The 15,100-nt window shown below is 35.1% G+C and overlaps 1 protein-coding gene across 2 annotated transcripts in view; it reads left to right on the top strand.

Annotated features, from left to right (window-relative positions):
- Positions 1-14,214, top strand: part of SLC7A2 (solute carrier family 7 member 2) — a 53,490-nt gene extending 39,276 nt beyond the window's left edge. The window contains exons 9-14 of one of the 2 annotated variants that reach the window (XM_054633217.2): positions 2,830-2,966; positions 6,153-6,255; positions 7,428-7,627; positions 7,915-8,081; positions 8,660-8,768; positions 9,326-14,214. In XM_054633217.2, coding sequence (XP_054489192.2) covers positions 2,830-2,966; positions 6,153-6,255; positions 7,428-7,627; positions 7,915-8,081; positions 8,660-8,768; positions 9,326-9,504 — 895 coding nt within the window. In that variant the 3' untranslated portion in view covers positions 9,505-14,214. Of the gene's footprint in view, positions 1-2,289; positions 2,430-2,829; positions 2,967-6,152; positions 6,256-7,427; positions 7,628-7,914; positions 8,082-8,659; positions 8,769-9,325 lie in introns of both variants that reach the window. The other variant, XM_077177486.1, reaches the window with a different exon arrangement.
- The last annotated feature ends 886 nt before the right edge of the window (positions 14,215-15,100 follow it).

The following is a 15,100-nucleotide window of genomic DNA, read 5'->3' as shown; positions in this document are numbered from 1 at the left end:
TAATTTGGGCTCCTTTTTTTCTAAACTGTACTGTTATTGAACTCTACCTCTTTAGTAGAAGCTTATTACACCTATTTTTTTTTAATGTATAAGTATTTTCAAACATATGACCTGCAAGTTATCTTTATTAACTGACAAAGTAAATCTCCCCCATTTTTCCTTTCTTTTGCTGTCTATTCCCAGTGACTCAGCAACTTTATGGGCTCTGTGTATTTGCAGGCAAAATTGAAGACATGATTAACTAGCTCCACTCCTCATCTTCATTGCCTGTCTCTGTTTTCCTCCAGCAGCCAGTCTGTCTTCTGACATCATCCCTTCCTGTGGTTTCTGTGTGGGTATTTGAGATGTAGACTATAGCTGTGAAAATACTATAACTTAATTCCCTATGTGAAATATGAATGTACCTTAACGTATTATTTTGATTAAAAAGATCAGGGAAGGCACAATATATATTAGTATGTGTTCAAATATATTACGCCCCAATTTTAATATGATACAAACACTTTAATAAAATAGAAAATTGCTTGATACTTGAATTTAGGGATAGAAAAATACTGATGCCAATCTTTTACCTGAGCTTATGTAGGAAAGGAGTCATTTCCATGAGCTTCAGTGGTAAGAGCACTGGCTGCCTTTCCATGAAGGAAAACAAGTTCCCTGTGGAAGCACCAATAGTAACAGCACTCCAACATAACCCTGCAGGCATTAGCCTGAATATGAGTTTGTTAACTGTGGGCAATGGTTTAAGGGAAAGGAACATTTAGATCCAGGAGAGGATAGAAACAGGAAGTAGTTCCAGAAGGACACTAAAAGAAATGTAGGACTGACTGAAGAATGTCACAGTTACACAGTTCATCCTGGGATTATTTTTGTTATTTTCTATATATTTGTCATGGTCCCCTCAGGTTAGAGGGTTTCATTGATTTTTTTTTTCTTTACATTGATAAATAGTAGAAGTTATGTATAAGAAACCAGATTAAAGAAATTAATACTGGAAAACAAAACGAACTGAGATGGTAAGAAATTTTTAGAAATTTGAACTGTCGGTCTTTTTCCAATGTATTCTGAAGAATTATATGTACTCCTGTGGAGAGATTAATCTTTCAATCTGTTGACTGATGTTAGTCTAGAACAAAACAAAGGAAACTGTATTTCATGCTCCTCAGTTTAGAGGTACAATGAAGAAAAAACTTTGGGATGAATTGCTTTTGGTTTCCTGTTACTGTGCTATGTCATGAACTTGTTTGCCAGGCAAAGATGTTTGTTAATACTGCCATTATGTGTGCAAATGTACATAAAGAACGGTAGGATAAATGAATCTTACAAAGCTAAAACAACAAAAAACTTCTGGAATTTTTTGGAATGTACCTCCTTTGTGGAAGGTACAGTTATACATCAAAATCAGTTCATTTGCAATAAAACTTCTCTCCTGTCCACCCTAATACTTGTGTCCCACAAGCGTTACTGGATGTACCTAGCACCTGTGGCATGTAAGAGCTGTGCCTTCTTTAAGTGATATAGTTGTTTCTCTAAAGTAAGAAAGGAAACCCTTCACCTGGTTAAAAACTTGTGTGCTTGCTGCAGAGGTTATACTGGCTGTGATTTCGCCTTTTTTTTCTTAATTAAAAGTATTTCTCTTTGAGGGAAAGAAACCACCTAATTTAAGAAGTATGTTTAAGAGCTTCAAGTTATCAATAGTTTAAAAGCTTTATGTGTTCTAATAACATCTAAATTAATTAGCTTTACTTCTTCCAAAATAAAGTCTTAATGCAGCTTGCCTAGAGGTGTTTTAATCAAAAGAATTAATCTGCCCAAGTACACTTGTATGGTGCTCACTTTGAATTACTTTAATCAGCAGGCTTACATGGAAATATAGAGTGTAAGGGATGCTGCTTATGCTTATTTATTTGCTGCTGCTGACTGACAGACTTTCTCCAGGAATACTAAAGCTGAATTGCATAGTTAGTGTGATCTGGAACATGTTCCTGGTCCATTAATACCCAAGAACTATGGTGATGGGAAGAGAGTTATCTTGATAATCTGGATTCTGTCTGATGAAGCAATTTTATTATCTAAATTAATATAATAATAATAAATCAACTTTGCAGTTAAAAAAACCTATTTGTGTCTGATCTGTAATACTTTGGGCTATGGGGCTTTCTGGTTTTGTCTTACAACCATACATTTTGTTTCTATACGTGCCATTAATTAACATTTTTTATCTTGTCCATAAATACAACTCTGCATGAATTGTGTTTGCCATGTTGCATGTGTTTGCTTTTTACTTAGTCTTCTTGGATCCATTTTCCCAATACCACGTGTAATCTATGCTATGGCGAAGGATGGGTTGCTTTTCAAATGTCTAGCTCAAATCAATTCCAAAACGAAGACCCCACTAGTTGCTACTCTATCGTCTGGTGCAGTAGCAGGTGAGACTAAGAGCTGATCCTTGTAAAGAAAGGTGCACTGCTAAACACATTGAATATATGGAAATAAACCACTGTTGTGCAGCTTTGACTTGCTTTGGACTGAAATGATCAAATCTGCTTGTTACTAGGTAATCTACCAGTAAAATTTTTTCTACCTCAGATTTTTACTTGTTGGTTTATCTCAAGTGCTTTCAAAGCCTAGGGTCAAAATAAACAGTAACCCAAAACCAAGAACATCAGTCGACCAAACAAAATCCTAAGAGCAGCAACACAGAGCCTAAGCAAAACTATACCTAAACCCATTAACTTCTCCAAGCTTTCTTTTTGTGTAGTTGAGTTTACCAGGAAAGCATTGTGCTTTTAATAACCTGTACTTGAACTATACATTTTTCTGTTCTAGTCTTCTCGGCTCTATGTTCCCTTTGCCCCGAATTCTGTTTGCCATGGCACGTGATGGTTTACTCTTTAGTTTTCTTGCCAAAGTGAATAAGAGGCAGGCACCAGTTTCTGCCACCTTGACAGCAGGGGTCATCTCTGGTAAGCTCTCAAAGCCCGTTTTACTTCAAACTGAGATTTAAACACTCTATGCACGTGCATGGTACTTTATATTTTTGAAAAGGGCTACTTGTTAACTTCCCTTGCATGTACAATGGGAAAAAAATTACTGAGTAATCAACGGGTGTAAGAACTCCAGATCAAGCCAATCATGGTGGTGGTGATGGCCTTAATGCCACAGAATTCAATTTTTAATTTTTTTTTTAATATTAACCCCCATATGGTGAATAAGCTTGTTACTTAATCTGAGTCCCTTAGGCTGATGCTCTACTGACAGGGCTTCCTTGTCTGATGTAGACCTAATATGTTTATCCCATCTTTAATGGGGGGAAAATAACTCACTTTTTTTTTTTAATGAGATATAAGAAAAAAATGCATTTGCAGCAGGATCAACTTTTTTGTCAACTACAAGGATTTTTTCAATTGTCTTCCAAAGAAAATGATTGTATAGGCTTACGAGGTTGTGGTTGAGAGGCATGTGTGTGTTGGGTGCTTATATGTCTGCACATATATGTATACACCTAGGTGCCTACATATATTTTACCAAAACAGTATTTTGGGAGCCATTGCCAACTCCTAAGGTAAATTCTTAACATACAACTCTTTCACTTGGGTTCATACTTCTTGCAGAGGTACATATAGCTTTGCCCAAATTTCATCATCATTTTAGTGGGATGTCTAATCACCCGGGAAAAGTGGAAGCTTTAGAAGTATTTAGCTCAAAGGAAAATATATAAGTTTTTTAAGTAATTCAAATATCAAATACATGCCTTTAGAACTTTTACAACTTTGGCTAAAATTTATCTCAAATAAGAAGTTCAGGAATGAGACAAAAATATTTTTATTTATAGTCAGAGTCATCCTCAGATGCCACAAGACTGGAACTTGTATTCCACACTTGCTCAAACTGTGTACTTGACAATAATGCAGAAAGGCACAGTCTTTATCCAGATAGTTCCCACATGAAGCATTATTATCAGTTCCCTTTTATTTGGTCAGAGTACAAATAGATGGCATAGCATTACTTTTATTATTTCAACTTTATTTTATTTGAATTTATCTTATAGACATATTCTCCTATAAGAATTTGAAAGTGCACTTTTGTGGGATGAAATCAAGATCTTTATGTGAAATCACAGGAATGATGAGAAGAAAGAATAGTGTATTACCCAGCTGGTAAAGTGATTGGTATAGTTACACAGCCCTGCCTGTAGCTCTGCAGCAGCTCACATTGGACTGCTTCTAGACAATCTTTAGGAATTTGGTGCATCAACAGCTCACTGGAAAAACAACTTTCTCTACTGCTGGAGCAGCATTTCTTCTTCTATTTTTTTTTTTTATCCATATTTGGTAATTTGTGGTCATAAATAGTTTTGGCAGAATAGTTGTGGATGTATGTGACTGCTTATGTTATCTGACTTTTCTATGCATTTGTAGCATGAATAATTTTACAGCTGTAAGAAATGTTAAGATGAGGCGCCTAATTAAAGTTATCGAGTCAAGACTACAGCTGAGGCAGCTGTCACGTGTTACTATGTGACTGACCTTTTTACAGGTGGTCATCACCATGGCAGACCTCTGCACATGGCAAAATGTTTTGGGGTCAGTCCAGTTTCACCATTCATGGACCTACTGTTGTCTCTTGGAGTAGAACTAAGAGAGGTGGAAAAGAAATACGCTGCCTTTTTTTCTCTTAGTATAGAAGAATTACTAAGAAGAAACTTGCAGGCATTTTTCACCTTGTTTCTAAAGTTAAAGAACATCTAGGCTACAGAGTAGCCTTTTGAAACTGGGATTAAAAATTAAATATAGCTACTGTTCATGAGGTTTTAGTAGGTTCTGTTCTTCCTCAGCTTTGCTCTTTAGAGCATGAAAAGCAGAGAGGTATTCAAAAATCTACACTGCAAATTGCTTTTTGGATTTAGGAACATCCACTCTCATTGAGGGAAAAAAGGATGGTCTTAATTGGAAAAAGAGACTCCCAGATTATATAAAAGTGATGAAATCCAGCAGTCTTGTTTTCAGAAAATCACATTTTGCTTCCTCCTTTAGGATCAAATAACCGGGAGTATGTGCCCATGTGTTTGCGCACTCATGCAGCTGTCTACAAATACATTAACAAATGCATATCATAAATATTAAATACAAATATTTTGAATATAGAATAATTTGGGTGTGCATATACACACTGTGTATAAAGACTACATTCAATAGTTTCTTTTGATGTTGAGATTACTGATGATTCAAAAAATCTGCATCTCAAAAATGTTAATAAAATACAAATACTTTAAAAGGCTCTTTGAGCACATGTATTTCAAATCAATTGGAATTAGCCTTTCATTCACTGATAGCTTCTCCTAATTTCTTTATAAATAATGTGCTTCTGTGTGCAAACAGCATAGACAAAAAAAATATTCCAGATTCTCCAAATCAATATGGCATTAGCTTTTACAAACATAAGACTTCTAGAATAACTTCCACTGCCATGGAAGTTTCTGCCTCTGAGTTCAGTGGTCATAAGAATATTAATTCTTGAGAGATGTTACTGGTTGTTCCTGAAGGTGAATTGAAAACTATTTTTAGTAAGATAACCATTAAACAAAACCCCACAAAACTATTTTATTTGAGACAACTCCTGAAAGTCCTCTTCACATAGAGCTCTTTACCAGCTCAGCAGAAATTTTACACCACAGTGACTTTTCCTCAGTTTGGCAGTGGGATCCAACCTTTGGTGAGATTCTACTGCAGGATCTGAACTACATTCTATAAAAATTTATTTTTAATATGGCCCAAATTCAACAATATGTGTGCAAATACTTACATCCAAATAAGTCTGACATAAGCATTTGATTATGCAGCATGACTGTAGGACTCATCAGGGACTGTCTATATGAATGAGATTCCCAGCTGTAGGGAATTAGGTGTGGAATGATACCAGTACTTTAAAAGATGTGGTTTTAAGGATTATCATGATTTCACTCATATTGCTGTCAGTAAAACAATAAGTTACATTGCAGACAGGTTTTAAAATCTTAGCTTAATATATTTTTAATATTAATCTTGGCACTTATGCTTAGACTTGATGATCTTAAATTTCTTTCCCAGTGTAGATGATGCTACAATTCTATGTCAGTCTCCTGGAATTTTTTCCCATTTCTTTTCTTTTAGCTGTAATGGCATTTCTCTTTGACCTAAAGGCTTTAGTGGACATGATGTCTATTGGCACACTTCTTGCTTATTCACTTGTGGCAACCTGTGTTCTCATTCTTAGGTGAGCTAAAAATATCCTTTGTATTCTACTGTGGGGTTTTTTTTTTGGTTTGTCAGTAAATAAACAGAAGTCATATTTACAAGACATGTTTTTTGTTAGATAGCCAGTAGCTAAGCATATAAATGGTTTCTAATAAGCAGTGACTCCTCTAAGTAAACAATGGTATATAAGTATAGCAGTGAGTCAGGTTAAAGCTTCTGGTGAAATCGAGACACCTTTTATTTTCCAGAAGTAGTATTGGTCCAAGCATTACTCCCAAAGGTACTAAATATAAGCTTGAGTACAGTGAATGATACTTGTATATGAATACGATCTACACTGTACATCAGGCATATTGCATTTTGGAGACTATATGTGAAAGGGGTTGACATTCCAGGTGGTTCGCAGGATGAACAAGTTCTAATAGTTGCTTTGTATTATCCTAGTCAGAAATATAAGACCAGACAAGTGTTTTAAGATGTGGTGGCCCTAGAAGAGAGTGCAAATATGTGTGAGATGATAAATACTTCTCAGCAAAACTCTGGTATTGGTCATATTTGTAAAGCTATGGAATTATATATTCCTTGCTGCAGATCACTTTATTATGTATTGCTCTTCTGATTTTAAAAAGTCAGCCTTTATTACTTAAGGCTAAGTAATTAACTTTGAAAAGTATAACAGCTTAAATTCAGCTCAAATTCATTGTTGCAATAATTTGCACTTTAAAAGAGAAGCCTATTCTATTTAAAAAGAACTCAATGGCAAGGATGTTTTAAAATACATTTAAAATCTAACAAAGCAGTTGCCAATTTTCAGTTGATGCCAGTTAGAAGCCTCTTGGAGTATGGAAAGCAAGTCAGAAACAAGATCCCTTACTCTTTCCTTGCTGTTGACTACCAGACCCTGTCGTTTCTTTCTGTACGGGACTGTTCATTTATCTGAGCTATTGATGCATTCTGGTAGCTTAAAAAACTGCAAAAAAACCCCAATCTCCAAGCAAACCAGTCCAAAAAGTAAATTGCCATAGTATTTTTATATATGACACTGACTATTAATGCTTTTGCAATGCAGTTATAATTTGGGAAGTTCTAAAGGTCTGCTGTAAAGAATTTAGGGCTTCAGTACATTCCTAGATTCATATTGCTTCAAATTTAGAAGTGTGCTTTATGGTTATTACTCTGTTTTATGCATAGGTACCAACCCATCTATGAGGAGCCAAAATACCCTCCAGAAAAAGCAGCTTTGGCTGCAACTGAAAGAGCATCTGCAGTAAGTGAGTCACAGATAAACATGATAGAAGAAAATCACTTCGGTCTTCAGGCTTTGATGAATCCATCCAGTTTACCAACTGAGCGGACTGCAACTATAGTTAACTTCTTAGTGGGCCTCTTAGGTAAGTGTTTGGCTGTCCAAACTCATGTATGCATTAACATTTGTAGTGGGATTTTATTAAAGACAGAATTAAAAATCCACTGATAACATGCCCTCTTTCAGTCATACATGTGTCATTCTGTGCTTTTATCATTCATGAATCAATCTAATCTGTGGTCATTTTAATTTAATTAAACATATTCGTAACAACAGTTCATGTTGAAGCTTGCTATCACTCTTCTTAAAAGTCACTTCCTCTTCAACACAGAGATTAAGTGACCTATTTCTGTAATTTTGTTTTTCATACAGCTTGCTTGATTTGTGGCTTCAGTGTCCTCATTACATACGGGATTCATTCCATTGCTAACTTGGAGCTCTGGAGTATTGGCCTTCTTGCTTTATTGGTGATATCCTTCATAGTCACCATTCTCCTCATCCAAAGGCAGCCTCAGAACCAGCAGAAAGTAGCCTTTATGGTGAACAACTTATTCTCTATGTTATTCTCTGATGACAGCTTTGGATGGATTCTAAGGAGTGGGAGAGAGAACTTAAAGCTGGAAAACAACCTCATCAGAAGTTGATGAGTGTACAATCACTTGTCTGTGTAATCTGCAATCCTTTAGACTTAATACACAGTATAAATCCTTTAATTTTGCACTTTCACGTATATTCTAAGATCAGTTATTTAATGGAAATCGTGAAGTGTAGTGATGAAGGTCAAGGAATCTAGTGGAGGTGGGGGAGCATTTCAGAATAAGAGACATATACTGTTTTTCAGCTGTAAGTACAGAAATTCACTAGTATATGTTCACACAAACTGGAAATTTTTTTATAGCCTTAGAGAATATATATTAAACATAATGTATTTTAAAAGTTTAAGATCTATAGAAACTGTTGGTTAAACACAGTAAAAATTTCACTACATTACAACACCAAAAAAAAATTGAATTCTTTATTAGTGATTACACTTTACCTCTAGTTTGTGTTACATACCTGAAATGTGACATGCAAAAAAATTATGTTTAATAGAAACATATTAAATATTTCCTTTTAGGTTCCACTGTTGCCATATTTGCCATCATTCAGTATACTGGTAAATATTTACTTGATGGTACAATTAAGTGGAGAGACTTGGATGAGATTTAGCTTCTGGATGTTACTTGGTATGTTCTTCTGTTCACTGCAGTCACTTCATACACTAGAAATCATGATTCCCATCTTAAAACATTCTTTTCTTTCAAATATTTGAAAAAAATCTCTGTGATTTAGTAAAAATCAGCTAATATTTCTGATGAAAAGGAAGAGCATGCTTCAGAAGTATCTATATGCAGTCAAAATTACAAATACAGTTTTTAGGTAATAGGAAGAATTCCAGTAAGCCCAGTAAATATAGCCAAAATTATGTAGAAACCTGCTTATAACAGGTTTCTTCCCAGTATATCAGTCTGTCCTCTTTTAGATCTAGAAAATGGTATTAATTCCATCTAGACATGAATTACAGATAATACTTTCCATAACTTATTAGAGCATTTAAGTATGCAAAAATGATGCACCAGAATTTCCTGTAGAAACAGGGAAGACCTGAAACATGAGCTCTGATTCAGATATCTGAAGAAGAATAGTCTTTAGCGAAAATCTGTTCAGCCAGAGAAAAAGATATTCTTTTTAATGCACTACTTGCCTGAAAACCCCATGAACTTTTTTTTTTTCCTTTTGGAAGGCTTCCTCATTTACTTTGCTTATGGCATCAGACACAGTGTTGAAGGTCATCGTGGCAATGGAGATGATGATTCTTGTTCAGAAAATAGTGGGATGCAAGAAAAGAACCCAGTGGATGACCCTGAAAATGCAAATGAAAGGGATCAATTTCTTCCATCTGAAAGGACAAGTGAATGTTAAACTCTGCAAACACACAAATCTTTTAAACCTTCAATTGGCATTTTAGTTGCAGACTGAAATTTCAGAAGATTTCTGCCAACATGTGCCTCTTGAAAGTGTTTACTACAAGGCCTAACTGATATTTTGGACAAGCTGCTAATCCATCTTCACAATTTCAGAATTGACAGCATGGAGATTAATATTTAAATTTTTTTTTAAAGTACCCTTTAGCAAGCAAAAATTTGGAGACATTGTTTGAAGTGTCATCCAAAATCACTGGCAATCATCAGATATGAAGACTTTTAGAACTGTCTGCAAGAAGTTCTGAGTATTTGACAATCCACTGTGAACATAAGTACCTTTCATACCTTTTCCTTATCTTTGTTATGTGTTTTGGTAACAATCTAAATTCTCTTCTTTCTGTTGAAGTAACTCATGGGAGATAAATTTCATTCATACAGGCCTGGAAAGTATTTGCAAAATGGTAATTGCATGGATTAGATACTTAGTAAAAATTAGAGGAGCATTTATTTATGTAAAAAAAAGGTAATTGCTTATCTTTTCTAATTATGACTATTAATCTGTAGTCATGGAGAACTTAAGCGGTGAAGATACTTAAGAGGTTTTTAGTCCCTCTAAGTAGCATTCAAGATTTCTACTTAAGCATGCCTTTTCTTTGAAGGATGCTTCTCACAACAGAAGCTCTTGTTCTCTGCAAAATCATCAGGGAAATCTGTTGGTTACAGTATTGACAGTGACAGTCAGATGTGATTTAGCAAATTCTGTGCTTTTGACTTCAGAAGGGCCAGAATTTCATCTGACTGGTACTTAGTCTGGTACTTACATAATCTGGTACTTACATAATCTGGTACTTACCTTCAGCAGCCATCCAGTTTTCCTCCTTACTACTCACTTCTCCCCCTATATTTTCTCCTTTATACATGTCCCAGAACTGATATTGCTGAGATTAGTGTTAGACATTGCTTCTAAAAAAAATTAATGCACAAAATCCCAGCTTTCTTTTCAGATGGTAGGGAAGGCTAAAAAAACCAGAGTTCTGGATTTTGGAAAAAAAAACCTTATCAAAACAGTATTTAATTGCTTCATTAAGTCTTAAAATGTATGTTAGCATAGGACTTTTTGTGAGCCAAGCCTACATCCACAAATCCATTCATGTGGGTATAATGTCTAAATGGTAATTTATGTAAAGAACCAAACTGGTGTGGCAGCGCTGGGTAAACAATTATTTTAATGCTGGTAAAACCAGAAAATGTTCTTGCAACATAAGTCATGTTATCTGTCAAAGGCACACAGATATTTTTACACTTTTTCTCAGCAAGGAGTCGGTTCAAGTCCCATGAAGAATTCTACAATATGAAGTAGTTTTGCAAGAATATATTGACAAAAAGTCCTTCCGTAAAGTAAGAACTGTGTTGGACTTTGTCATGGAGAGTTGCAATCTGTTGCTGGTACTAACCATTGGTATTAATCTCCATTGTTAGGTATAAGAACTTTTGATGCCATGAGAGCTATGTTGGTTGACAGTGAAGAGCACCTTATTTTTTATAAGAGCTGGAATTTTATGAAAGAAAGAAAGAAAGAAAGAAAGAAAGAAAGAAAGAAAGAAAGAAAGAAAGAAAGAAAGAAAGAACGAACTAGTTAGGCTGCTTCTGTCTCTCTCCTTTTTCAGAGCAGTAAGTTGCTCTTTTTAATCTGAAAATGACTTCTTTCACAGTAGTCTTAAATCCTCAGCTTCAAAAAAAGCCATTGCTGTGGGAGCAAGTCAGCCGTGCCCATGTGAAGATTTTGTGTGATGTCTTTACAAGGCTACAGTGAAACAGAGCCCTTAAAATTCCTTCCACATCTCAGCATGTGGGAAGCACAGACTTACTTTTTGCTATGGTTGTTGATGCCACAGAGCAGGCCAGCCAGGCTCCCAAGGCACAAACTGCTGCTGTTCTGTGCTGTGCAAGGAAGACTCCATTCCCTCCCAAGGCTATCCTAGAGAATGTATGTGTGCACACCTGTCCGTGCATTTGCATGTCTGAAATTAGCCCATAGCAAATTTGATGTACTGGTTAAAATAATTTCTGTATTGCACTGGACTTTTCCTTTCAAGAGATACTGCCAATACAATTAGCTTCTGACTAAAGCAAGTGCTAGCTAAGGCCTCTGGAGAGAACTAAAGGAAGTAAATTTTCTAGCTTAGTTACCTGATGGATGTGTCAGCACTTTGTGTATTGACAAATTCCCCTTTTACTTGCATGAATATTTCTCTCCACTTGTTAGCAAAATTAATTATTTTAAAATAATAGGATGTGCCTGTACAAGTGTTGCTAAAACAGATGGGAGGAGCTGCAGCACCAGAGCTATCCACATAACTAATGAGATATAAAATGAAATTAAAGGAAAGGCACTGGGTACTCTTAGTTGCTTCAACTGCGCAAAGCTTATTTATGCGTGTGTATAGTCATTATGAGTCAGTGGCTGAGTGAAAACAGGCAAGCCAGAAGTAAGATATTTATGGTAAATTTGATGTGCATTTGTATATGCAGTCTTAAAATTCCAGATGCTTTAGCGGGACCCTGCAGAAGCAAAGGACGTGCCATGCTAGTCCTACATGGAAGTGATGGATGCAAGAGATCCTGATCCTTTCTCACATTTGCTGTATCTCTGCACTTGCTGAAAGATCAGCTGAAAGCACAAGTCCATTGGAATGAAATAATTGTTATTTTTTAACACAGTAGTTGGTATTGTAAATTGTTCTGTGCAAGTAATAACGGTACATATTAACGGTACATATTAACGGTACGTAATAACGGTACATATTAACGGTACATATAACGGTACATATTAACGGTACATATAACGGTACATATTAATAAAAAATATCTACTTTTGAAGGTAGCTTATTGGGTTTTTATTTCCTTTGTAGAAAAAAAGTTATTCTAAGCTTTTTTTTTTTTTTTGGTAAATTCAGGATATGCCATTAGATAAATTATTCTTCCCTAGTTGGCTTTAAGAAAGTAAGCCAAAGCATATTTAACAGAAAACAAATAAATATTTTTGTTCTGATGTAAAGGAGTTATAAAACATTTCTGAATATTTCATGTTAACTGAAGTGGTGTTCCTGTGGTATTCCAGTCCTCATTCTGCAATGGGATTTTTATGAGGTAACCTAGATTTCATTGTCTGTTATCGTGGATAAAACTATTCTGTTAATGGTACGCTTTTTCCTGCACAACAAATGCTGGTCAGATTCCTGAAATCTGTCATATTGTGCTTATGTTGCCAAGTGTTAAATACATTTTTATTATCTGCTGTTGGAGAATTAGCAGCAATAAATGTCAGTTGTAGTGATACAGAGTTACTTAAGCAAGAATTGACTTGTGTCATCCAGAAACTTAGAATGATACAATGAATTTAGAGGCAAAGCTTGGTAAAGCTTAAATATATATTCTGTATTTTATTACACAATAAATTTACAAGTCTAGTCACCTTTCCCCTAAAATTTATGAAAAAAGAGATATATTTGAGAAATATAAGGTACAGTGTATAAGGTACAGAATTTTTAATAAGTTCCAATATCAATGTGCCATAAGCATCCTGAGGGGGTGACAGTGCAGGAAACCTGTGTGGGACTGTGCAATTGGGTATGAGGCCTTTGACACTGAGACACATTTTTTACAGTAGGAATTCACAAGAAGTCTGGTGTGTCTTACTTGAGTGCATAAAGAGAAAATGAAAAAATGAAAGCACCTTTTTAATGCTCTTAGGCCCTAATTCTTCCTGGACACACTGGGAAGTCGGTACGAATAGCAGTATGTTCACTGAAGGCACTGAGGTTACTCAGTGTTAAGCAAATACAAATTTTACAGGAAGAGTAGGTGGTATTTCATATAGTATAGGATCTTTGTGTTTGCTTTTAATTTCCTGTACCTTTAGTATTTCTTTCTGGTATGTTTTGAGGACCTCTGCATTTTTAATAGTTTGACCTTTTCAAAACTAAATATGATGCCTTTACCCGGTGCTGATCTATTTTCTGTTTGATCTTAGAAATCAAACTCCTTACATGAGCTGAAGGATTTCTGTGCATAGAGATGCAGACATGCATTACAAAGAACTGTATGTGTATATATATTTTTTTTATTGTCAGTTTGACAAATTCTGTTGTTTTTCTGTGTTTTCATGAGCCTTGTATGAGGTCAACTCCAGGTTCACCAAGTTTAGTTGGGGTCAGAATATGAGGATTTGAATATATAGGAGAGCTTTTTTCTTTCGTGGTACCAGAAAGCAAAGCATGAAATATGTGTTACATATCTTTAAAATCAATTATGTGTGAATCATTAAAAAAAAATTAGCATTCATATCCATCTTTTCTTTTTGTTTGTTTGTACATTTCAGTCATTATTTCTGTATCGTATGCTGCTGAACATTCAAAGTGTAGATAAGATGATTATGATGCAACTTAAACTACAGATTTGTATTTCTTTGAAGTGCTCTACCAGAATGAAAATCTTGAATTTTTATGAATGTAAAATTGCTTGTATTTAAGAATATGGTGCTTTTTTCCACTTTACAACAGAATTGTTACCAGTGACATTTTTAGATACCTTAGTTCCAAATTTTAATGGAAATTACATTGCTCCTCATTTACTGTAAAACATGCTTTGTGGGATAACAATAGTGCATTTGTTCCATATTTTTAAATAAAGTTGAATATCACTTGTATGTCCTTCATACAGTAGCTGTAACTTTAACCACTACTATCATTTTAGTTAACACTAAAATAATATAGTAACTTAACATCATGAGTATGCCAGATATCTAATGTCATGACATTGCACAAATCATAGTACATTTAAAAGAAATAACATTGTATGCACTGCATAGAGGGAACAGAGAATAACATCCTTTGATTTGGGCATTTTGTGTTACCCTGCCAAACCAGAGATGATGTTAGGTTTGATTTCCAGAGGGGGTGAGTGGCCCTTAGCTTCATGCTCAACTTTCTGAAGCACCAAGCCTTGTCCTGGTATTCACCCAACCACAAGAGTTGGATTAATAAATTCATTGTTGTTTCCTTGTTCCCTATTTTTCAAAAAAGCCCAAACCAAATCAACTAACCACAACACTAACAACAACCCCCTCGCCCAATCCCAGTCCTTAAAAAAACCCTCCAAAACCCAAAAAGACCCCAAACAAACCAACCCCAAAACCTTCCTCAATTTTTATTAGTACTGTGAATATAGCAAGAGAATTCAAGCATATATCTAGGCAATGGATGACAATAGTCTGGACACAGAACCCTACTGACAGAGGAAGATTGTCATCTGGCACAAAGACATTTGAGTAGTCATCTTTGTTCACAGACTTAAAAGTGGCTATGACAGTATTTTTTCTGAGGTATATTCTTTATAAGGAATTATATAATAATATTCAAATTACTAATAATCACCTTACTGTACATACAGATGTACTAAGACTGGTTTTGAAAATCTTGGTCCCATGAAGCAGTGGAATAGGGCCACTGATTTAAATGAGGGCAAGTCATCTACAAGCATCTCATCACATTTAAAATATTACTCGAAAAATGTATTTAATCGATCAGTTTACT

This window comes from Agelaius phoeniceus, chromosome 4, assembly GCF_051311805.1.
Source record: "Agelaius phoeniceus isolate bAgePho1 chromosome 4, bAgePho1.hap1, whole genome shotgun sequence".
NCBI lineage: Eukaryota > Metazoa > Chordata > Aves > Passeriformes > Icteridae > Agelaius > Agelaius phoeniceus.
This window is presented reverse-complemented; position numbering and strand designations above follow the sequence as displayed.